Here is a 24,014-nt window from a genome sequence, read left to right as displayed (position 1 = left end):
ATGCGGCGGGCGCCATACTTTTCTTGGCATGCCGGAATGTGAGCCTTCACATGCCACGGCCCCACTGCCAGGCCAGGCATACCCTCCACGTTTCCTTGAACCATCCTGCCAGCACAACACATCACCATTCAAAGGGGACGCTGCTGTGCACTCCGACGAATCCACACACTCATAGCATGACTAGTACTAGACACTAGGAGTGAAATTGTTCCATGCAATAATTGTACAGGGCACATCTTGACGTAAACGCCAGGCATGATGGACGAAAGATTATACCTTCGCCAATATGGGTCAAACTGGCAAGCAATGTCAATGAAGAAGTACTTCAGATCCTTGCCCTCCTCAGGCTTGAACTCCTTCAGCAGACGCTGCAGGAGCAACTCGTAGTAAACAAAGCACTCCGGTGTGAACAGGTTTGCCGCCACGAGAACATACCCGTGGCGGCAAACTGCTGCTGCCACGCCCTACGCACAAGCACATGCGGGAGTGTCAGACCGGCTCCAAAGCACCAGCACATCTTCTTGTTACACGCTTTCCTGCCAAGCAAGGTACATCCTGCAGAGCTGCAATTTAAGGCTGCCATAACCCTACCCCTTGTTGAACTCGCCAGATCCAAGCAAGACCCAATCAACCGTGGGCATGGTATTCAGTATTTTTACCACCTGAAGCAAGGCACGCTAGGGTGCTGCCAAGTATTACCCTTGCCAGCCGGGGCCAGGAAAAAAAGAGAAAAAAATCATGGATATATGAGATGCATGCCAACATCAGTAAGCGCAACAAGATCCCAGAAAAATGCGAGGAGACTCACTTGCACATATAGGCGCAGCTGCGTGTCTGAGGCGGTTGGCGTGGCAGCAACGAACTGAGAGCAGACCGGCCGCTCCAGCGCCGCCGGGTCCAAGGCCTTCCGTTGAGCGAGCAAGGCCTTCACCTCTTCATCAGCAATGAAGGGGCTATAGGGCAGCTTCGGCTGCAGGAAATCAGAGGCTTTGCCCGCCGCCCTGAGCTGCGTGAGTCCCAGGCAGGCGTCAGCAATGGCTGCCACGCAAGTGCGAAAGCAGCAAGGACACTGCACAGTGGGGCCCCCGGAGGCACGACTGTCCAGAGATTCCTGGGTCGCCGGGCCCACCTCAGCTGCATCTCTGCCAGTTTGAGCCGCGAGGCTGCCTGCTTCCATTTCTGGTGGCGATGACGACGCTGCTGCTTCCCTCTGAGTGTTCTCCTGGGGCGGCGGCGGCTGGCCGAGCTGCAAGTCTGAGTCACCGCTGAGCCCTGCCTCCGAACAGATGGGCTGCACGCCAAGCCTGTTGAGGTCATGTGTGGCGATGTCCATTCTGCGCCACTGTCTGACCGCCACTGGGAGGTTCCTCCAGATATTTTTGGGCAGGCCACTCAGTTGCCCGTACGGCACACAGCCGTTCCTGACGTGCACCTCCTCCAGGGCGCTAGTCCAGGCGACCATTGAGGTTGGGCTGGCGAGGCTGAGCTCATGCGTCTGCAACATGAGCGCTCCAGAGTAGTAAACCAGCGGCCTCTGTGGCGTTGCAGGAAAGCATCCCATGCTCACAGGATCGACTGTGAAGGCGGCACTGCACCCGCCACACCTGAATGCTGGGGGGCTGACCTCTGTCCTGCCGCTGATCGAGACATACACAAGCCTGCTGATCGTCTCCACCTGCTCCCACACTGATCCCACCCTCCCAGCCTGACTGCATGGACTGCAAGCGGGCAGGGCTGCTCTGGCAGCTGTCAAAAACTCTGCCTGCAGCTGCTGCTTCAGTGCTGCTTGGCGTGCAGGCTGACCAGCTTGGAAACATGTGTTCCTGAATACATTGTCATCAAAGCACGCATCCCATGCTTGGTGCAGCCGTCTATTATCCTCTTGAGCTGCCTGTTTCCGCAGACGCCGGCGTGAGGGCGGAGGCTGATAATAGGCAGCAGCGGCTTCTCCATCTCCATCTGCAAAGCCATCCTGCTGTTCTTCCTGCTGAGCTGTGTTTCTTGCAGGGATCCGCCAGGATGGAAGGGCGCTGGCCGGCCTCCGGGGTCCCCTCGGTGCAGATGTTGCCACAGTGCTGCCTAGGTTCCTCCCAAATCTGCGGCCTGGCTGCAGCAGAGCAGGAGTGTCGGCTGATGGTATCACCTTGACACTGACCCTCCACCTCTTGTTCCTGACCATTCGTCCTGCATGAAGTCATCACACAACGGTTTCTGCAAGTGATCCACCAGGACATTAAAGGAATGAGAAGTACATCAGCAGCATGCCTTCTAGTACAAGTGATACAACTATCCTTACAAGCACCTGGGCTACTTGCTACTCTTTGGGGTGCACAGTCCTCTCCAGATGCTCCTCATCAGATTGGCATTCCAAGCAAAGCCAGGTCAGGGCAGACACCCACGGCTACTCACAGCAGCAGAGGGATCGTAACGCTCACCAGAACAATTGAACTTGATGTTGGTTTAGATTGTAGACGACTTCAGTGTCTGTCCGGTGCATCAGTGCTCAATTCAGGTGAACGCTCTGTGTTGCCTGCACGCATTTCATTTCAAGGAATTGGCTTGGCAGGGCATGCAGTCACTACGAAAGAAGTAGACATGCACGTCGATGGTCGTGACATTCGATTAGCTGAGTCCAAACAAGTCAAGGATGGGGATGCCAAAAAACCGGCAAAAGTGCGAACCTCACATGGCCAGCGACAGAAGACTTCAAGAATTCGTTTAAATTACTCCCATAAACATTTGCGGCCGTCCCACCCCCCTTTCAAATCCTACTTTGCAACGGTAACCTGGCAAATGGCATTGCTGTCTTCGCAGAAACGAGTAGCGCACGATCCTATAGATACAGGCTTGACCGAAATAATTAGCTTGACGGAGGTACTATGCAATGCTGAGATTGTTGTAGGTAAATCTGAAGGATGTGCAGCATTGCTTTTGTTATTGCACGCCCCGAAGGGGCGTGCTCAGAAAGAGAGCCAAATCCACTAATGTAGTGGAGTGCATGTCCACCAAAGTAGTGGATTTTGCCCGACAGAGTAGGATGCACGTGCACATGGTAATTACTTAGTAAATCGAGCCGGACTGCAATGCTCAGACTGAAGGCATTGGTTGGCTTAAAGGCCTTCGTCGCTGCCACCATGGATCCCCGTCTAAGAGATGCATACGATGTCGCGCAGCCTCTGCTGACAACCCATGACGAGGAGGCGGCGGAAGAAGGGCGATGCCCGTCATGGTGGGACGGGATGGCTTCTGAACGTACCAATACTGCAGCCCAACCGTCCGCATCAGCATTTGCCTTAGCGCAGCATAGCATACCCGCATCTCCCAGTGGCAGCGGACGACAATCGCCCCGGTCGCAGTCCAACTCTGCCACCACCAGGAAAGCTGGTGGGAAAGGAAGTACAGCTAGGGAAAGCAGAGCCAGGTCCGCAGACTTACCTGGGGAAAATTGCAGCGATATGTCCTGGATTGATTGCTCCGTCATTGCCCTCCTCCTGCCTCGGATGTCACACTTGTTGAGTGTTGCAGGCGGACCCAGTGGCTGGTTATCAACAGTCATGGCATCAAGACATCTTTCGTCTCTGACAAAAGGGGTCTCATACAGGTGTGCCGTTGCCCATATTACACAAGGTTGATGTGATATTTGTGAAGTCATCCATGCGCAGTACACTTGCAGATCGTCTGACTTTGTAGGTTGGATCGCTGGCTGGATCGAAGTCAGACAACTCTTTGTAGTGCATCAAACACTGTTGCCTCAATTGCCATGCTCCTGATGCTAAGCCACCCTGGGGACCCCGCAGAAATTTAGACTGGGAGTGCCCATCCGAGACATGAGGCTGCTGGACCCCAACCTGCTGACATCAGAGACTGGCAAGATTCTGGTGAGAGACAACGCGATCGTGTTCAGCGTGGAGCACGTGCGGCTGATCATCACGGCAGACTTTGTCATCATCCCCCAGACCGGGTTTGAGCGCTCCTCGCTGTCAATGCGATTCGCAGCCATGCTGGAAGATGCCATCATCGAAGCCTCACAGGAGAAGCAGGCATGCGCTCTGCACATCGTTCTCAGTATTGCTTGCTCTTCTGGGGGCATTGCTCACTTTTTGAGCACCATTGGGAATTATCAATTTCTCTTGATACGCATTCCCGGGCTGATGATTGGGGTCTGCTGTGTCTCAACAGGCAAAGATGTCGTATGAGGTTCCGCTGTCAGGGCGCGACAGGGAGGATGATGTGCTCTTCAAGGACTTTGATGACCACCTGTCAGATGACTCATCAGGTGTCCTAGTCCCTCAAACAGCATGCATTGTGCATTTACACAATTTGGGGAAGCAGGGAACGTCGTGTTAATGCTTCCTTCATTGACAAACATCCAGCATGCACCTACTAGTGGCATCTCCGGGCCTTGTGACGCCCAAATCTGCTCACATGTGTCGGCACATGTGCACATGCAGGCCTGCGCCATGAGGCAGCCGTGCTGCCGTTTGAGCTGCATGTGCTTGAGGTGGCCATCGGCGATGTGTGCGCGCTCTGCACCGAGCTTGTGAAGGAGCTGGAGTCCTCCTCCCACCCTGCCCTGGACGCCCTCACAAAGCATGTAAGCCTCCTCGGCTCCTGCTCCAATGCATGAGCGCAGCCTTTCAAGCCTGTGTATGGAACTCCTGCCCAGATGCATTCTATGAGCTGCAATCTTCTTGGCCACAGCCGTGTCCATCAGTAGCCAAGGTCTGATCGATGGAGGACTTAGGCAGCAAGGCGGCCACGGCAGAATGCAGACAGCTCTGGGCTATCAAGTTGTGGCCCAAAACCAGATCAAGCTGCAGTGGCAGGCCTCAAACACACCTAAAGTCTGAGAGGCACGGCGTTGTCCGCTCACCGCTCATCCAGAAAAGTGAGCTCAGGTTGCGTGCGTTCATGGCTGCAGGTGAGCACGGCCAACCTGGAGCGAGTGAGGAAGGTGAAGACGCGGCACCAGCGGCTGTACACGCGCGTGGTGACAGTGCGAGAGGAGCTGCAGCGCTTCCTGGAGGACGACGATGACATGATGAAGATGTGCCTCACGCGCAAGAAGGAGCTCGAGCGCCTTGTCTCCTCCGGCCACGGTGGGTGCCTGCGTGTCAGCTCCTGGGCCTCTGCAAGCTCGAGCAAGTTCTGCATCAGGGCAGAACAATGCACTGCCCAAAGAGGAGTATCCTCCGTCCGTAGTCCTTCCATGGTATGTGAGGGGAAGATATCGACAGATTGGCCAGCAGCGCTGCTAGATCCTGCACCCTATTTGTGATTTTATCCGATTTAGGATATGTGTGGGGAGGCCATGCATGTGCGTGTATGGCTGTTGATAATGAATTGACAGGGTGCAATTGCCTGATTTTAAGCCACGCTAATGCTCAGCCGCTGTGGCCGCAGGTGTGCCGGAGAGGCAGTCACAGCATGTGGGCAGTCTCCCGCGGCGATCCCTCAGCATCAACATCAGGGACGAGCGGCGCTACACCACGCCGCAGCCTTTCGGCGTGGGCAGCCCGCGCGCGGATGATGGGGCAGGCCACAACGAGGAGAATGACATGGAGGAGAGCATAGAGGTGGTGGAAAATCTACTGGAGTCCTACTTCATGCAGATTGACTCCTCCTACGACCGCCTGGTGTCTGTGGGTGCGGCACGCCTGCCTCGATCAAAATGTTTGAGGGTGTGATGGTTGCTTAAGGCTTAATAGTGAGGTCATAAATTTACCATTCACCGTTTTCTGCATCATTCCATATTCATGCTTCTGGTATGCTTCTGTGCATGGGCTTGGTGTGATTTGCCGTGTTGCTTGGACTGGAGCTGCTGCCCAGAAATGCTGAAGCCTTGCCAGTAGATATGCTGGGTGTTGATTAGTGCCAATTTTGGCCATTTTGTCCAAGATAGCATCCTTGTGGTGAAACCAATTTATATAAACGTGCGCAGGTGAGTTCATAAAGGATACAGAGGAGTACATCAACATAGAGCTGGACAGCAGCCGCAACCGCCTGATCAGGCTGGAGATCGTCCTCACCGCTGGAACATTCGGCGTTGCAATCTTCAGCCTGGTTGCAGGTGCGCTCCCTTCTCTATTCTTGCTTAGGTCCTGATCAGCATCCGAGGAGGTCTTTATGGGAAATAACAGTGCTGATTATGGGCTTTTTCAACACCCCCAGGGCTGCCTGAAAATTGCAGTACGGCAGGATTAAGATTAGGCGGTGTTTGCTGCAGAGTAGAAAATGTCACGCTGTTGGAGAGCTTAATTACCCCCGTCCATTCTCAATATGTGCTTTTACGATGTGGGTCGCAAAGTTTATAAGCATGCTGCTGCTGTGCTGCAGGCATCCTGGGGGAGAATTTGATCCTGCCGCCGACAATCACCAAGACAGTTTGGAACTTTGTGGAGGTCAACCTCATCACCTTCAGCTGCTGCCTGCTCTTCTTCCTCTCCATCATGGCCTACATCCGATGGCGCCGCCTCTTCTGAGCTTCTGTAGCAGCAGCCGATTGTGGGGAGCTGATTACTCCAATGAATTTGTACCTTACTAAAGCCATTGCTCATGCGCACAAGATAATTGAAGTAACCCTGGTCCATGCACCATGCAGGCATCATCTCCTTCAGTGGCATGGCATCTGGTTAGCCACAAGTGTATGATGAGATGCTGTTGCCTCCTGGTAATCTCTGGCAGAGGCAGCCTGCAGAGAGGCATTCCAGCTGGAAGATTGCCTGTGAAGACATGGGAGTGAAGTATCCTTGAATCACCTATCATCAGCACAACGTGGCACAATGTACTGTAGCAAGGGCTGGAAATCCCAGAGTCGCAAGTGCCCCCGTGCATATATTGGGCACTTGATACTACCATCACTGTACAGCAGAAGTTCTCAAGGCCTCACAATTGGCAGCATAGGATGTGCATTTAAGTGACACATGAAGATCTGGTTGAGAGGCAGGATGTTTGCCTATTGAACTTCACTCCCTCGACCTTGTAGATGACTTGTGAATGTCTACACGAGGAATTATGTTTTTTCTGAACATGTCCCTACCTCTGCTCTTGAGCGTGTCTGATATTCACAGGTTGAGTCAGACTGTGAAGAGTACATCTAGGTCTATATAGATCAATATTCTTACAACCTGGCAATGTATATTGTGGCAGAATTCCTCTCATATTTGCCAGGCATTAGAAGAGCTCAATCTCTCCAAAAAAGGAACTAAATAAAATGGCAACATGAAGTATGCTGTTTTGCCAACAAGGCGTGCCGTCCTTGCCACAGTAAGCCATGCTCCTACACAGACATGCTCATGGTTTAGTAAATAAGCGCCATGGCGGTGTTTGCAGCGTGGTTCTCTCATGTCATTATGCACTTGAGAAACGAGGATGCATGGTGTTTGCATGCTCCAATCTGACGGATGCACACTTCACTTGAGCTTCCACTAAAGCCTTCTGTATCTAGAGTTCCACAATCTGGTCCCTTCACGCAAAGGACTGTATAGAAGGCACAACCAGAGGCACTAACCTTGCTTTAGGATGTTCAGGTTGGGGCTTTGTAGACCGCTAGCAGTATCGGCCCATTGTACTCTAGTGCTACAATCCGCGTGGTGCAAGGATCAATATAGAAATGGGAGCAGCGCCCTTCTGGTGGCAGGGTACTGATTGAAGTGCACAGTATACCATCTGTGTGTTGGCCCAGCTGCCAACAAAAGATTTGCCACCTGATGCAAAGACAGGCAGGTCAGTTTTGATCACCGCAAGGGGGCAATTTTGTGGAATTCTTGAGATTCTGTGAACATGAGGCCAGCAAGGAAGTATCTGTTGCAGCTTACCACCCAGGTAAAGATAACATAGGACAAGTGGTTGTCGCAGCCAAGCAGAATCATTAGGCCTCCATATATGACAATCTCCCCCAGGTAGTGAGGGCAGGAGACAAGCTCAAAGGCACCCCCTCTGGGAATGCTGTAGTCACCCTCCTTCTTTCCGTGCCTGCTCAGCTTGCGCCTCAGCCTTGCCAAGATCCAATGGGAATGACATTGGAGCACATTTCCAGCCAGAAAGACGCCCACCCCCTGCATTAGAAATGAAAATTTCCATATAATGAGGGAATAAGGAACAGAACCTGTAGAGAAGGGCAACAGCATGAGCAGCACTGAATTGTCTCAGAGCTCCACTGTCCAACATGCGGGATCACATGCACAGACTTGGGCTCACCAGGAAAAACATCGGCCCTGCTGCATGCTGTAGGCTGGCCCATATATTTCCTCTCGCCAGCCATGGTTTGCTTAGCCCATCCCAGTTCTCTGTGGCCAGCACAGCTGCCAGCTGCTCCCATGCGCTCCCAGGCAACAGCGACAGAGGCAGCGCAATATAATAGCTGCATTCATGCACAGGTTTGTCATAGTCAACACCTTATGCAAAGCCTGCCTACTGGTTTATTTGAGACCTTCTGGCAGACACGCATAATGGCACGATATCATTTGCACTAGGCAGCAACCAGTCTGCACCTGAGACCAAAGAGGTAGGCAATGAGGTGCATGCGCGCGCCCTGCGGATAATCAAAGAGCAGCAGGGACTCCAAAAGGCGCCTGACCAAGTGCAGCTGCAGCATGCACAGGCCTACCAAGCCCAACCCCTCGCCTCGGCTAAAAGCTGATCCCCTTTGCAGGGCCAGCAGCAGTGCTAGCGTCACTGCGTTGCATGCTGCACCCACCATGTAGAAATGCGCAAACCAGCTCTGAGGCACATGCACGTCCTGTCAAGCAAGGTTGCATACGTCAGCTGCAGATCAGATCCAGTACTTATTTCGTGCATGTATTGACTTGAACAATACTTAAAACTTTATGGGTTGGGGTTGCATAGAGGTTATCACCGTCAAAGGGCCCAACTTAGCCTTGGGCTTGTCATCCCATGTCTTCCCTCTGCTAGCTGACAAGCGCACCGACGCACTGCAAAAACCGTGCAATCCCGCAATTATAGATTCTTCAGCATGTTCGACTCGATATGCCTTAGAAATCCCACTGAGCTGCTCTGCAATTGAGCTGTGACAGGCTCCAGATCGATGTTGCCAGCGAGCAACAAATATTCCCCTCACCTGAATGCCGGTGCCAAATCACCTATCAGCAAAGTGAAAAGGGCTGCACCGGTTGCAAGCACCCAGTACAATGTTAGTAAAGCAGGCGCAGAAGTAGTGATGGCGTTCGTGATTGACCACATGTCTCCACAGAAGCTAAGATAGTTCTACGCTACCTGGGTCTTTAGTCTTCTTCTTTGTCAATGCATCTTTTGACACATAAATATATAAGATACGGATTTGGAAAAAATGTTGATTTTCATCATATAATGCGACGCCTGATGGCGCCATGCTGACATCACATGGTGTTGGGCCTCCTTCAAGCCATGCCATGATGCAATTCTGCTCTTTGAAAATTTATCCATGCATTCAAGTGAGAGGAATGCAGAAGATCTGCCTCAGATATATTTTGCCCAGTTTGCAACTTGGCAGCTCTGGCTCTGCGGTTGCGCAGCAGCCGAACCCATGGGAGGCATGATGGGACAACTTGGGACAAATTGAATTCTTGACTAATGTGCGTGCGTGCTCACATGCGCATGCATGCATCACCAGCAGTAGCTCCACTGGTCTCACTACTGTAAATGTGTCGATGATTGCGTCTCAGCATTATACCAGCAGGGATCCTGCTTGATCCTTATCTCAAGTCAACAACTTGATCGACTGCCAGTGTATCGTGCATGATGGGATCTCAACTTGATGGAGCCTGGTGGGTTCTCTCCTGACAACCAAAAACCTGCCTTAGAGGATGACCACATACAGCTGGTATGTCTCAACTCAATTTTGCTGGATTGAAACGAAACCGGCGCATGACACACATCAATCCATGAGGCACCAATGCAAACAAGGTACAATTCGCCTCAAGCCAGTCCTGCACTGCGGTCTGAGCCCTTGAAGCGAAGTGCCCTGGTACCCTCTGTCTCAGCCAATGAAAAGATTCATTATTGCAGCCTAACATCATGACAAGGGAATTGGGGTTCCATGCATGCATCACCCATGTCAGGTGATTTGTTATGAAGTGCTGATCAAGGTGCCAGGCAGACCTGTCCTGCAGATCACTGTCTGTTTCAGTTGGTGCTTCCCTCAGCAATTTGCACTCAGAACAGAGGCGAAGCAACCCTGCTGCTGTTTTATGTACAGCTATCAACATCTATGCAGCATCTGCAGGTGCTGCACAGCTCAATCCAGTGACTGCAGACTCAATTCTCAGCCACATGCTGGGTGCGTTGCCCTCGGCCCCTCCGTCAAAATCCGCACCGTGAGCTTCGCTGCGGAGCAGAGCTCACTGAATACTTTGCGGGCTGGCTGTTGAACAAGCTATTTACAGCGGACGCTTTAAAATGGCTGCCATGAGCTCTCTGGTGTCATTCCGGTGCGAAGGCCCTAGAATAAAGCTCTGGCCTATCCATGGAGCTCGCTAGTCCTCGTCCACTCCTTCTGGGACAGCTTCAGGCTGTCTAGGCCACGCTCTTAAGCCGCCTGGGGAGACACCATGTCACCAGGATTGCAAATCAACAGATGGGGTGCATATCATCATATTCCGGCCTCATGTGCTGGCCCTTTAATGCTCAAAATGCTAATGTGCCTCAGACAAGTGAGATGTTGTGTGCCTTTCTGACACAGGAGCGGATCAGCCGTCCCAGGGGTCTGTTGGTACACAACAATCTGAGAATGCATGGATGCAGCATGACAACAACAATCGAGTTTCAGAGCGGGAAGCACACCTCACTGTACAGGTCCGAGGCTCAGGTCTCGCTCGGTGGCGGGGGCGTCAGGCCAGCCATGTACAGCATGGCATAGTCGGACGTGGCGGCAATCACAAAGCCGGCAAAGGCACCCCGCGAGGAGGAGAAGTAGGCCTTGGTGATGTGGAAGTGGGACAGGTTGTAGAGGCGGTCCGCTGATATGATGTCGAGCACGGTTGCAATGGCCAAGTAGCCGCACACTGCCACGCGCGCCTGCCACACACAGCACAACGCAGATGAGACTGGCTTCCCTCAGGACACAGCAAACTGCCTTATTCTTCAGCAAAGCACACTACCTGCTGCAATTGCAAAGATGAGGCTTGCTGCATCCTGACACGGCATGAACAGTCACAGCAAGATTTTCCCCCTGCTCCTCTATAAAAATGCGCGCTCAGTTATTGCAGGAATGAAAGGTCTAACAAGTTCATCAGAATTTATCACATGGACGAGAAAGCACCTGGGGGAGGACTTTGGAGAGGGTGGCGATGACTAAGAGCATGGAGACGATGAACTGGTAGAAGACAATCCACCAGTCCAGGCGGAAAACGCGGCCAGAGTTCAGGTTGGGGAAATTGCTCTTGATGGCCCAGCCGCCGCTGCCACCTGCCCGCAAGCAGATTGAAGCTTGGAGCAATGCAGCCTGAAATACGCTGCTCCTTGGGCAGTTTACCGGCAGTCAGGTGTGCACATGCAAGAGCTGTGTTTGACCAGGTCAACTGCGTGCTGACTCACCGTCAGAGATGCCGGTCTTGTTCTCATAGTGCTGCAGCGCGGACAGAGATCCTAGGGCAATGGCAAAGCCGACGAAGGACATGAAGATCCAAAAGGAGAAGATGGCGTAGTTGATGGGACCGCCCACCTGCGATGAAACGCGCCCTGCAAGGCCCAGCAGTCAGCTTTCCTTTGCTCATCTCCATGAACTGAAGATATAGGTGCAAAGATGCATGGCGCAAACATAAACATATATATTGAACGGGGCATGCAATGTTTGAGGGGATCGGAACAAGTACGGGTGGGGTCTGAACGGATCAGCCGCTCTGGGCATGGTTGAAAACCCCACCTCCTGCACGCTGCTGCTTGCCTGTTGAGGCAGCCAACGCCGTAGCAGTCATCGCCATCTTGGGATTTCACTTAGATCGGCTTATCGTTCAGGAGCGTGGATGGCTGCTGTCACTGCAACACCCGAAATCCGTCACTGGTCAGTGAAAAGGTAAGCTGCGCAAAGCGTCGATGACAAGGAATCGCACGACAAAACCTTCATTTAAAAGCTTACCATTTCGACAGTTTAACGGAAACAAGGGTTCTGATACATTACTTTCTGTCCTATTACGTGTGCCACATTGCGATCCGTGGAGGTTCGGTCGACGACACCGGAAAGGAGTAGAAAACACGTACCTGTGCCTTGGTTGTCTCCTTATAGGACAATATCGTGGTCAAGGGCTTGCAAATTGGTGACCTTGCATCAGAAAATGGAGACGATCGCACTGTGGGATTCCTTCCTTGGACGCAGAAGATACGATATCTCGGCTGCGCCTTGAATAGTGCTGTTTTTGGATGCTCACAATACAAGCCCGTGCACACCTCAATACCACGCTCTGGCACAAACAACGGTTTGATATGGTCGGAAATGCATATTCAGATAATGCATGCAGTGTCGCACGCTAGACAGGTTTCTTTAGCTAGACTTAAAGAGCCAACCACCACGATCTAAACACTTGAAAAGCGAGATAATTAGGCTTTAAAAAGTGGGTTTAATTCTGTCAATGCATAAAAACAAAAGACAGAGATTCTGAGACAGACTCGCTCGTTTTTCTTGCACAAGGTTGGGAAAAGTCCAGTGGGCAACGCAAGACGTCAGGATGACAGGTCTCCCAACTGCACTGCTAGGAGGTCCATGAAGTTACGAGAGACTAGAGATACCGACCTCATCTCCAAGACTTTAGGTAATGCAATAGCCAGCTGCTAATGGGACAAGTAACAGTGGATCTGGTTTTAATCCTAGGCGAGTGGAACAAACTTTCTGTTCATGTTGACTTCGAAGGCCAATGCGTGCATTTAGCTTTGGGTGGTGTAGAATTTCTCTGACATCGTTTTAAGCCCTAGACACTGAGAGGTGGGTTTCAGACCCCAGATGCCTTCTGTTGATCGAGGAGGACTTAGCACGTCCGCGGTGTGCAGGGAGCTGATTTGCTCAGGAAGAGATGAATGGAGTGCCGCACCCTTGCGTGTTTGAGAAGTAGACACAGCGACGCATGGGGATCGATTCTCAGCTTAGTAGCAGCCTGCCGCTGGAAGCCACGCCAAATAACAGTCTCGCCAATTTCAACAGTTTACCAGCACCGTCCGGCGCCTTGCTGAACCATTCTGGTGACTTGCCCACCTGGCTAGGCTAGCTGTGGGAATGCATGCACCCATGCAACGCTTGAACTGGCGAAGCGAGTCAGCATCGGAATTCCTCACTTGTCTTTTGCACCCAACTGAGACCTCCCCTTTCATGCTGTCTGGCTATTCTTGCATGGCCATGATAATCAGATCATTGTGTGCATGCCCTGTGTCCAGCGGCCAGCACTGGGAGCATAAGGGGGGCTGTGAGGGCGCTGTTCAGAGCACAAGCCTCTGCATCTGCCCCTTCACCGGCCGATATGGATCAGACCAATGGGGATCCCAGCGGGTCAGGCAGGACAGACAACCACTTGCGTGGTGCTTTCCAGGAGGTCCCTCTCAGCGATTCGCCACGGTGAGACTGGGAATCTGATAATGCACACAATTTTCCAATTGTCACAGCATTTGGCATGTATGCCAAGGAAATATCAATCTTCCAGTGCCTGAAGTATCTCCCTGGAATGCGCTGCTGCCAGCTAGAAATTGAGAATGTTGACGTGTGTGCAGGGCGGTATCATACACTGCGATTTCGCGCAACAGCGCACACAACATCCCCCTGCCTGTTGCAGCACCGTCGCCGAGCCGGTCCACTTCGCTGGCACGCCCTCCGCCCATCCAGCGGCCCAGAAAGCCGCCGCCTGTGCCCACTCCGCAGGTGCCTCCCTCCCACAGACATGCAGTTGTATCGGAGGCTCCATCGTGGGAGCTGCCTCATGTTCCCTGACAATGTGAGAGTCTTGACACATTTGGCCATGCGGAGATGCTGCTGCATTAGGACTCTCTCAGATTTGCTTGAGGTGGTGCATGACAGCTTTGCTCAAATCATGCTGGGCCTGCATGCTTGCACGCTTGTTGACGGGGTGCTTGTGTGATCAGGCGAGCCATGATGCTGCTGCACTGGCTGTGGATGTCAGCCTGCAAAGCGACACCTCCACATCAGATGGCATCAGCACCTTTCATGTGGGCCAGAGGAGGGAGGCGCCCCCGCCAACTCTGATGTCCCAGGTGTGCCGCATGCATGCTCCTCAAATTGCGGCCTCAGCTCACCTCTGATGGTACAATGCTGAAGCTGCCATTCCAGAAGCATTGTGGTCCAACTAGGGAGAATGGCTCAGAGTTCTGTGCTCACTCCCTGATCCTGCGCAGCATCATGTGCGAAGCAGCAGCGGCGGCAGTGCACACGAGGTGCTGCACAACGGCTTTAACCATGCGGCAGCAAGCTCTTCAGCCATGGATGCCTCCGAGAAGACAGGCCTCCTGCGCAGCCAGGTGCGCAGCTGCCGCTCACAAACGCTCTGTATGATGTTGTTCCTGAATGAAGTGACGCTGGAAACCTTGTTTATTTTGTACCTTCTGTAGGCAGCTCACAGTCCTGCATCAGATGCATGCTAGGCTGCATACTCTTTCAGCATATATCATCTACTCAAGGAATGCCAAAGTGCATGGCCCAACAAGTAATGCTCGCACAGCTTTCTGGCACATAGCACCGTCATCATCAGAATAGCAATGAGTCACAGAAGGAAGGCTAAACCTGGTAAATGCAGGAGTCTGGCGAGTCGGGACAGTTGAGCAGCGCACCGGAGGCTGCGATGGGGCCGTCTGGTAGGAGCGGCAGAGAAACAGGAGGAGCAAAGGGGTCTGACACGGTGGTGCATATTGGAGACTCAGGGCGGCGCTGCTGTGGCATGAGTGACCCACTCCTGGCCGCCACCCTCGTAGGCAAGTTGCAAGCCACTATGAAATTTTTTGATGCTTTTGTCATTTATTTCTGAGCCCCCTGGGAACAGATGCAGAGCACGTGAACGTTTAAGTGTGTAAGCTAACTGCAGCACACTCACAGAGTGCTGCTTATTATCTCAAAGTAGTTTAGTCAGTGTCCACACAGGAAGGGGTTTTGTAGTGTTGAATAAAGAAGCCACTGCAGGCAGTGAAACCCAGCGTCTTACAAGTCCAATGCTGGTGCAGGGGTTGTGGTGGGGATAGCTGGCGGGCTGCTGCTGCGGTTAGCGGAGCCGACTGCCGAGCAGATAGATCTGCTGGGCTTCGCTGGGGAGCTCATGCTGCGGCTGCTCAAGATGCTAGTGCTCCCGCTGGTGGCTGGCTCCATGGTGGCTGGTGCGCCCCATGTCTGTATATCTGTTGTAAGTCTGCCAGCTCTGCTGTCCAACACAAACTGACTTCAGCAAGTCACTCCTCATTGAATTGATGAGTACGGTGCCGGGGTGAAGTTCTCTTGAAAGATTGCAGCTTGTATAAGTGCCCGGACAACACCTATCAAGTTGGTCAGAGCCAAAGAGACACCGGGTGCCACGCAGCATAATTTAGCCTGCAGTGGGCGAACATCAGAAGTCAGTGCTGTACAATCGCTGTGCTGTCAGAGGAGCGCTGCCTCATGTCCATGTTTGCGTGCAGGCGTGTGTGCACTGAGGGGGTCCACATCGAGCATGGCCAGGGTGGCGCGATACACACTGCTCTACTACGCGGCCTCCACGGCTGTGGCAGTCGCGCTGGGCATTGTCCTTGTCAATGTTATTGATCCGGGGAGGAGCGGCTCTCTCTCCTCCGACGCAGTCACCTCCTGCAGGGGTCCTGACTTGAAGGTGCCCTGAATCCCTCATGTTCTGCTTGGTGATCAATCGTGCGGGGCATGTGGCACAATCCTCAGGACCCTTGCTGGCTCTCTTTACAAACCTTGTCCGTTAGATTGCTCAGTAAAAGCATGCTGTTTGCATGAAACAAATAGGTGATGCAATCTGCTGCACATCATTTCGCGGAATGTCTGGTATTTCAGCGCATGGCTCTTGTGAGTCCCTTGATGCAAGGAGCAAAGCTACTCAGCTGATGCTTTTATGGAGGCAAGGAAGACATGATAGTGACGGCTCTAGGGAACTGCGCAGGCGGCAGCGCAGAGCGTGGCGCCAAACGAGAGCTCACCGCTGCAGGCCTTGCTGGTGGTGGCCAGGAGCGCGGTGCCCGACAACGTGGTGGCGGCGGCTGTGAACATGAACATTCTGGGCATCATCACATTCTCGCTCTTCTTCGGCCTCTGCCTGTCCCAGCTGGGCGAGCAGGCGGATGGCCTCATCAGCCTCGTCAACGTGCGCCTATGTCAAAATTGCTCCTCTCCCAGGAACTTGCATGAATCCTGGAACGCTGAGCTGCTGACATGTGAGAAACAATTTATAAGTAGTAGCTGTCAAAATGAAGGCGAACTGAGTATCCTTTGACTCGAGGGGTTCAACGGAGGCTTTCACAACTTCATTTCTATGCTTCACGTCCTGATATGTTTGTGCCTCCCGATCAGACCAAATGCTAGACCAACAAGGCAGAAGCACTGATCTAAGATTGCATGCTTGCCATGCAGGCGTTCAATGCAGTGATCAGCCGCATGGTGAGCGCGGTGCTGTGGACGAGTCCGCTGGGGATCGCCAGCCTGATAGCGGCCGCCATCTGCCGGGCATGCTCGCTGATGGGCACGCTTGGCGCGCTGGCCGCCTGGCTGGCGACGGTGCTGTCGGGCCTCGCGCTGTTTGGAGCCCTCATCCTGCCGGGCGCGTTCTGGGCGCTCTCGCGCAAGCGACCCACCTCTGTCGTTGCCGGCTTCTCGCGCGCTCTCGTGCTTGCCTTCGGCACTTCCTCCAGCAGCGCTGCTCTTCCTGTGAGTGTTCTGGCAACTGTTGCCTGCCTCCTTTCTCCTTGCACGCACCTTGACCAGCCCACTTGTGTAATCTCGTGACAGGTTGCTCCTCCCTTCTTTTGGTCGTGTATAAACATACAAGTTTAGGGTATAGGGTATTCCCTCCCTTTTTGCAGCCGCTGCCCATTCAGCATTTGATGCGTGCTTCTGAGTACATCCAATGTTGCATGGCTGTTGTGGCCTCTTAATCATCTAGAGCAGTACACTGTCTCTTGTTGGTAAATGTCAGGGTTCACCTGAGGTGCTTGGCTGCCATGTGTATGCAGGTGGCGATGGACTGCGCAAAGGAGATGGGTTGTGAGGAGAGCATAGTTCGCTTTGTGATGCCGCTGGGCACCACGGTTAACATGAATGGCACCGCCCTCTATGAGGCAACCACTGTCATCTTCCTGGCTCAGGTGTGGCTGCCCATCTGCTTTTCTAGGCTGCTGAGGCCTGCATTGATATAACAAATGTGCAGAGATGTTCAGTGAGACATTGCTTCTCTTACACGCTCCTGGGAACTTTTCGTAAACCGGTAAACAGGTTGTGCGGCCTGAGAGAGGGTAAACACACACTGAAACTGGCCAGCTGCTAAGCCTCCAGAAAAATTTATATCCATTCATGGGTGATCTGAGACGCATTTTTCAAAATTGCACTTCTTTCCTTTGCAGGCGCATGGAGTTGCACTGGGCTTGGGTGGCACAATTGTTGTGGCAGTCACGGCTACGCTGGCTGCTATTGGGGCGGCCGCAATTCCCTCGGCGGGCCTTGTCACCATGCTGATGGTCTTGCAGGCAAGCTGTCTGCTGATTATCTGCAGTTGAATCTCTGACAAAAGCCAATTCTCGAGACACATCCTTGTTGCTGCCCGATAGGATCTCCATACAGAGCAGTGTCAGGCATGACATACATTGACAGAATTGTGTTCTTGTTGCTTTCGTTGTTGGCAGGACGCTGATTCATTGGCAGGCTAACACCTGTAAAGACATTAACTTTGGGGTGTGACCTACCTGCTTGACAGCTTCCTGCTGCTTTCCCTGCGCAGGCTGTGTCTCTGGATCGTTTTGCTGCGGATCTGGCAGTAATTCTGGCGCTCGATTGGCTGTTGGACCGGTGTCGGACTGCAGTCAATCTTCTGGGTGACGCATTTGGTGTCGTGCTGATTGACCACCTGACCAGGCATCAGAACGCCCCTGGGGATGGACACTCGCAGCCCTACTCCCAACTGGAGCTGACATAATTGGAACATTAAAGTACTAAGTTTTGCACGGTTGGGATAAAATGCGATTTTTCTATTGATGAAAGAGGTATGCAGGCATGGCTGCATACTAACAGTGGAAGACCAAACGATGTTTGTACTTTCATGAATGAGAGCCCTTTGCCAGAACTTGCTTACACAGACACTTCCAAGCTTGCCATGTCGCTCAGCTTTCACAACGTTACATTAATTTGTAAAGCAGAGGGAACCATCATGAAGTGCAGGGTCCTAATATTTTGCGCAACAACGCATTTTCCCGCATGCATCATGCATCATACTCGCACATCTCCCAATCTGAGTCAGATCAACAACCTGAAGATGCTGTGAATCATCATCACATATCAAACAAAACGCAATCGCTAAACATGTTAGTCAGAAGATCGTGGACTTTATCTCCTGTGAATCACAGTGGTTTGACAAAGAGTATCGCCCTGGCGTCATCCCTCGTCCATGGCTTGCTGCCTACCCTCCGTTTCCGCTTCTTTGCAGGCGTCATGAATGCCTTCGGCCATCCTCCTCAGCAGAGCCCTTGCACTTTCAGCGCTCTCCCTGCACCTCAGCATGCATTCTCTGAGGAAGGCAGACATTTGCATGCAAAAGGAATATCTTCAAAAAGGAGCCTGAATCCATGACTACTGTGCCATCATTCTGAACTGCTGCATAGCAGCCAGCACCATTTGTGTCCCTTTAAAAATTCGTCCAGCATGTAATTTGGAATATAAGGTGGTCCTTCAGAGATGAGAGGGACCTACCTCAACTCCCTTATGGCTTCTTTCCGGTCAGCAATCTCCACCTTCACCGTGTGCTCCAGCGTTGCTCTTGCCTGCGCAAGCAAACACACCATCTTCTGAGTCGGCAACATGCCCCAGGACATGTCTCCATTGACGTGTGGCAACTGGCGTGCAGCTACATGCTGCATTGTGCTGTGTGCTCAATCACTCGCACAGTCATCAGGGACCACCTGATATACTGCCTCATCCCCAAAAGCAAGCAGCACACCAGCTAAGTAGAAGTGATCCCATCATGAGAAGACGCAAGCATATCATATAATTTTAGGGTCTGTAGATGAGGTTCACATTGATCGCATGTGCAGAGGAAAATTTTGGTAAGCTCTCTCACAAATCATCCAGGTACTGCTGAATACCTACTTATGCCGTGAATGGTTTGCTCAGCCCCAGTGCTTGGGCCAGATTCCTTGCCTGCTCAGAGCGCAGCGCGTTGAGGATGTAGCTCATGTTCCGTGCAATGAGGCCCACGTTCTCGACTGCGCGGGCATATGCACTGGGACGCTGTACCAGGCAATCCAGCAGGTCCAGGAAAGTAAAGAGTAGTTCCTTGTTGAGCCGCCGCAGCTCCCCCTTGAAGTCTGCTGACAACAAATTGGCACAGAGTAAAGAATTGCCATGTGACAACTGAAGGGGTAACTTTGCATTGCACCGTCGCCCAAATCTCGGCTCCAAATCCCTATATAGTCCTATCCCTTTTGTGCCATGTATATTAATGAAAATAAGGTTGAGCTGAGAAAATGAGAGAGGCTTACCTAGCAATCCTTGTGCGTTGACTGTGAAAAGCTGCCGCACAGTTAAGGGAGGGATGCCATCTTCTGTCTGCAAACAGGAAACTGTCAAATATACAAGCTTCACAAAAAACACCTAGGCCAAGACATGGTCATCAGACAGCAGATGTGCATCACTGAAAACTGCACTGCATCCTCTGTCTGATCGATTCACAGTGTAGATCGTTGTATGTGCCATGGGATCACCGGCAGAACTTCACAAGCAAGACATGCGTACCGTGTAGAGCTCCCCAAAAAGCTGGTACTCCCCTTCTACAGGAGGTGGAGGTGGCGGAGGCGCGGGTACTTCGCTGCCATCAGCACTTGTTCCATACAGTTTGTAGAAGGCAGGCGGTGGTGGAAAAGCCTGGTGATAAGCACACGAGTGTCAACAATATTAGGTTGGGATGTCCTCGACACATGCACAAGTGACTAAGTGGGGCACTGACCTGCTGCAGGAGCGGCTGCGAGACCTTTTCATCCGCCTTCTCAGCCTGATCTTTGCTCATCCTAGGGGAAGTAGCTCAGGGAATAAGGAGCGATCTGCAGCTTAAGATCTGCCCATCAAAGACAATCAGTCCAGTATATCTGCCAAAAGAGTCTTGGCGGATGTTCAATCTTGGAAGCAAAATTTTCCTAATTATCAGACCTTCGCTTTTGCTTGGTTGCTGCTGCATATACCGAAATGTAACAGACACCGATGCCCATCGAAGGTGCACACAACGGCTCTGATTCTAGAATGCTTCACAGCAGCGTATGTCCCCCCCTCTACTCCTTCAAATGCCACTGATCTGATCTATTGTCGGGGACAGGAGGAGTGAGCGAAGAGGACAGCGCCCACGTCATATGATAGTCACCGGTTACTTGATCGAAGTTCAGTTCTGATTTCCTTAGCACGGAAAACAATTTCTGATGCCATAGCAGAAGGTCACTGGACAGAGAGGCGCATGAGCGCTCGTCCAAGGAGAGTGCGATCCTAAAGTGAGCTGTCATTAGTTGCGAAATTGTGCATCCTGGCTTCACATCACCTTCACAGCGTGTTCCTTGGGCTATCAAGTGATTCGGCATAAACTATGCTGTCCTAAACGTAATTTTTGACACAGTCAGCCCATGTTACGGACAGATCCATCAGCAGTAAAGCGAGGATCACGTTGACCGACTCCTTTGCAAAATCCATGGCAGGATTCTGACGCCCAACTGGCATCGAGTTGTATGGCAAAAATTATATCGTTGCCGAATGTCGCCCTTCTCGTTGCGATTTTGCAGGGTGAGGCACTGAGACACTTCTCATCTTTCTGTCTAGATGTTGCTATCGGAAGTCGCTGATCGGTTCTGAGTGGATTAAAAGGCTCATGGTAAGGACGACGATGGTCATACCTTTTGTAATGTCCATCTGTACAGGCGCAGCTTGCCACTCAGGAGTAAACCAAAATGCAGATCTTCAACGGAAGATTTACGCCGAGGCCAGAAATGCACCAGCTTGCGTGCGCCTGCTGAACGCAACGGGCGCCGTTGGATGCGCTGCAGAGCCTGTAGCTGCTCCTTTGCTACTCATGAGCAATGCCGCAGTAGAACCAGTGCCAGGTAGGAATTTGCAAGCCAGCTTGGCAGACAAGCTTTTACACCATTCAAAGTTGTGGCATCGGAACACGTGTGGACAGTGTACCTTCACCCTGGTGTTACTGTCGAATTAGTACAGGACAGCACGAAAGCAGGCATCTGATCAGGGCACAAGCCACCTTACAAGAAGGGAGGTTCTACGACTGCATGTGTACATCTCAGGAATAGAAGCCTCTTCTCATGCTGTGCAGATGCTCGCATGGTGATCCTGTCAGAGGACCAGCTGGCCTTGTTTTTGCAGCGGCTCAAATCAGATGCAGCCCTGCAGCAGCGCGTTAAGGGTGTCCTAGTTGTTCCGGGGAGCCCGACATCCCTAACGCCAGCTGACAGCTTCCCCTTGGCATCGTATGCACCGTACAGCAATCGTGGCTATGCCTGGAATCGCAATGGCACTGGTATAAGCAATCTGGACAATGGCACACTGCCCGTGTTCCTGTTGGAGGGCGATATGGCAGTACAGGGACAGCTGCGCGCGGGGGCTAATGCACTCAAGGTCTGTGCCAGATCAATCTGAGCTCGCCTTTGCAATGTTGTTTTGGGGGGAACAAGCTGGTCTGCACTGTACACAATGCAAAGAGTCTGTCCTGCAGGAAGCAGGAAGATGGTAGTGGACACCATTACAAACCTTTTTTAGGCAGCTGTTGATACAGCACCGGCTGGAAGGGGATGTTATTTGTCACAGCTCTTGTGCAGATGCAAAAGAATGATTGCCTGGTCATGTGCTGCTGCAGAACTTCAACGGGCCATTACATGAGGCGGAGCTGGACGCCACCATGTTTGCGTCAGGGAATGCCTCAGAATGCATCACACAGGGCAGCTGCCTCCCGCTGGGCGGCCACTCGGTGTGGGCAACACTGCCGCCGTTGCCTGTCACTGGCAGTGACAACAAGCCAGTTGTGCTTGTTGCTGCTGGAATGGACAGCACAGCATTCTTTCATGCCAGGGCCAAGGTGCGCAGCAGTCAGAGCCCCTGTGCCAAGCTGCAGTATAAAAGTACTGATGACTTGCATGCAATAATGAATGCTGGGATGCACTCTCTGGTGTGTTGCAACTCTGTCTAATAAATGTAAGGGGATATCTCTGATTTTGTGCAGGGAGCGGATGCTCCGCTGTCGGGCTTAATAGCTATGCTGGCGGCAGCAGAGGCGCTGGGCAACAGCAGCTATGCTGAAGTGTACCGGAAGCGCATTGTCTTTGCTGCCTTTGCTGGCGAGCCCTGGGGCTACATGGGCTCCAAGCGTTTCCTGTGGGAGCTGCACAGCCGTGAAAACTCCACCAGTGGGTTGAGCTTGGAGCAGATAGAGCAGGCACAACCTCCCGTTTCACCGATTTGATCTATTATCTTGCACAAGTATGTGTTAGCAGTTGTACGTACAGATGCACAGGTTGCACTGCACATACAAGAGGAATGAGAGCATGCCAAGCAGACAAAATGAAAATATTCCCTCTGAAGGGCAGTCTCCAATCTCCTCGATAGAAGCCACCAGAGCAGAGATATTTTGATAGATGTCTTGCGCGTGGTGTTGGTGCAGGTAGTGGAAATGGGGCAGGTAGGCAGGGCAGCAGATGCCTCTGGGCAGAGCGCATTCTATCTGCATTTCCAGCGTGAAGCAAGCTTTGGGGCAGCTGACAACCTTGTGAAGGCCTTCCTCCGAGCTGGAGATGACAATGTGCGCAAGTAACTGCTTGCTTCTGGATGCAAGCATCAAGATTTTTTTTTGGAATTCTATGGCCTGAGCCTTCTTGCGCTTGCGCCCATGATGACAGCTTGATTATCTAAGGAGATCACTCAGCTTGACTCACAGCACGGTCATCTCAGTGAGAATGCACTGTTTGTCGCTTATGGCGATTTTCTCAATTGCTGTGCAGGCTGAAGTCAGCGAGGCAAGCAGCCACAACCCGGGCTTACCGCCGTCCTCGCTCATGTCCTTCCTTCGAGTGAAGCCGGGCATTTCAGGCGTGGTGCTGGGGGATTTCAACACCCATTTCATCAACCCATTCTATCAGAGCCACCTGGATGCCAACGTCAGCATCGATGCGGTCACTTCGGCCGCTGTTGTTGCGGCGCGAGCGCTGCATGAGACGGCGTTTGGTGGCTCTGAGGTCCCATCTCTCAAGGTACACACCAGCATGCCATTGTAAATCTTCAATGCTTGTGTGGCAGTGTCCTCTGCTGATACTGATGGAACGAAGGTCCTTTTGCTTCAAGGGCCTGTAAGAAACAAGTATTCAGAGAGGCTCTGGTGCAGGTGACAAGAAGCGCCGTTCGTGCGACGGTGGCTGCCCTCATGAAGTGCCTGTTGACGGAAGAGCCTGGAATGAGGTGCCAGCTGGCAGATGCACTGATCAGCCCCATTTTCAGGGGAGAGCCTCTGCATTACATCAGCACGCTGCCCTTGTTGGGGCAAGATTCACAGGTGTGCTACTTTTAAGAGCACATGCTGGAAGATAAAGCCGCCTGCACTTTATGAAACGTGTTGCTTGCCATCAGCGCTGCTGCAACAGGAGCTTGAGACCACACCTCAAATGTCTTGTTGCAGGATCCAAGTCTTGCCCATAAGAAGGATATTGAGCGCTTTATCTGGAATTTTCTGGCGTCACGGACGGCTAGTGGGCCTGTGTCAGGCAGCGCTGGTGAGGCATGCAGCATCCCTTCTTGATGACAATGGGAATCTTGTGTGTGTTTGACAAGCCCTGCATATGTCTTCATCATGCAATTA

General features: G+C 52.3%; 6 protein-coding genes across 6 annotated transcripts; 3 read left to right on the top strand and 3 right to left on the bottom strand.

Moving 5' to 3' along the window:
• Nucleotides 1-1,278: 1,278 nt before the first annotated feature.
• On the bottom strand, nt 1,279-2,899 carry COCSUDRAFT_30996 (hypothetical protein; the record flags this gene model as incomplete). Its single annotated transcript, XM_005644010.1, has 3 exons — nt 2,682-2,899; nt 2,436-2,530; nt 1,279-2,184 (listed from the first exon to the last, which is right to left on the bottom strand). A coding segment is annotated over exon 3 (900 nt), but the record flags the coding sequence as incomplete, so codon positions are not given.
• A 904-nt stretch (nt 2,900-3,803) lies between these two features.
• COCSUDRAFT_19288 (Mg2+ transporter protein) lies at nt 3,804-6,105 on the top strand (the record flags this gene model as incomplete). Its single annotated transcript, XM_005644009.1, has 5 exons — nt 3,804-4,058; nt 4,466-4,594; nt 4,922-5,185; nt 5,565-5,646; nt 5,942-6,105. Coding segments are annotated over 5 exons (894 nt in total), but the record flags the coding sequence as incomplete, so codon positions are not given.
• Nucleotides 6,106-10,800: 4,695 nt separating this feature from the next.
• On the bottom strand, nt 10,801-11,918 carry COCSUDRAFT_58269 (hypothetical protein; the record flags this gene model as incomplete). The annotated part of the gene is made up of 4 exons (XM_005644008.1): nt 10,801-11,013; nt 11,258-11,403; nt 11,533-11,676; nt 11,861-11,918. 4 exons carry the CDS (start codon nt 11,916-11,918, stop codon nt 10,801-10,803), a joined length of 561 nt encoding a protein of 186 aa, XP_005644065.1.
• A 1,537-nt stretch (nt 11,919-13,455) lies between these two features.
• Nucleotides 13,456-18,224, top strand: COCSUDRAFT_54529 (dicarboxylate/amino acid cation sodium transporter; the record flags this gene model as incomplete). The annotated part of the gene is made up of 8 exons (XM_005644007.1): nt 13,456-13,537; nt 15,148-15,297; nt 15,595-15,752; nt 16,080-16,280; nt 16,547-16,840; nt 17,146-17,277; nt 17,533-17,655; nt 17,907-18,224. The coding sequence occupies 8 exons, from the start codon at nt 13,456-13,458 to the stop codon at nt 18,099-18,101; spliced, it is 1,335 nt and encodes a 444-aa protein (XP_005644064.1). The 3' UTR covers nt 18,102-18,224.
• Nucleotides 18,225-18,241: 17 nt separating this feature from the next.
• COCSUDRAFT_67675 (MED7-domain-containing protein) lies at nt 18,242-20,183 on the bottom strand (the record flags this gene model as incomplete). Its single annotated transcript, XM_005644006.1, has 6 exons — nt 18,242-18,668; nt 18,872-18,942; nt 19,319-19,485; nt 19,660-19,726; nt 19,913-20,041; nt 20,124-20,183. The coding sequence occupies 6 exons, from the start codon at nt 20,181-20,183 to the stop codon at nt 18,557-18,559; spliced, it is 606 nt and encodes a 201-aa protein (XP_005644063.1). The 3' UTR covers nt 18,242-18,556.
• A 1,310-nt stretch (nt 20,184-21,493) lies between these two features.
• On the top strand, nt 21,494-23,726 carry COCSUDRAFT_58266 (Nicastrin-domain-containing protein; the record flags this gene model as incomplete). Its single annotated transcript, XM_005644005.1, has 6 exons — nt 21,494-21,787; nt 22,026-22,244; nt 22,389-22,613; nt 22,827-22,964; nt 23,164-23,412; nt 23,544-23,726. The coding sequence occupies 6 exons, from the start codon at nt 21,494-21,496 to the stop codon at nt 23,724-23,726; spliced, it is 1,308 nt and encodes a 435-aa protein (XP_005644062.1).
• Between the last annotated feature and the right edge of the window lie 288 nt (nt 23,727-24,014).

This window comes from Coccomyxa subellipsoidea (assembly GCF_000258705.1).
Source record: "Coccomyxa subellipsoidea C-169, whole genome shotgun sequence".
Taxonomy (NCBI): domain Eukaryota; kingdom Viridiplantae; phylum Chlorophyta; class Trebouxiophyceae; family Coccomyxaceae; genus Coccomyxa; species Coccomyxa subellipsoidea.
The sequence above is the reverse complement of the archived record's forward strand: the minus strand, read 5'-3'. Positions and strand labels throughout refer to the sequence as shown.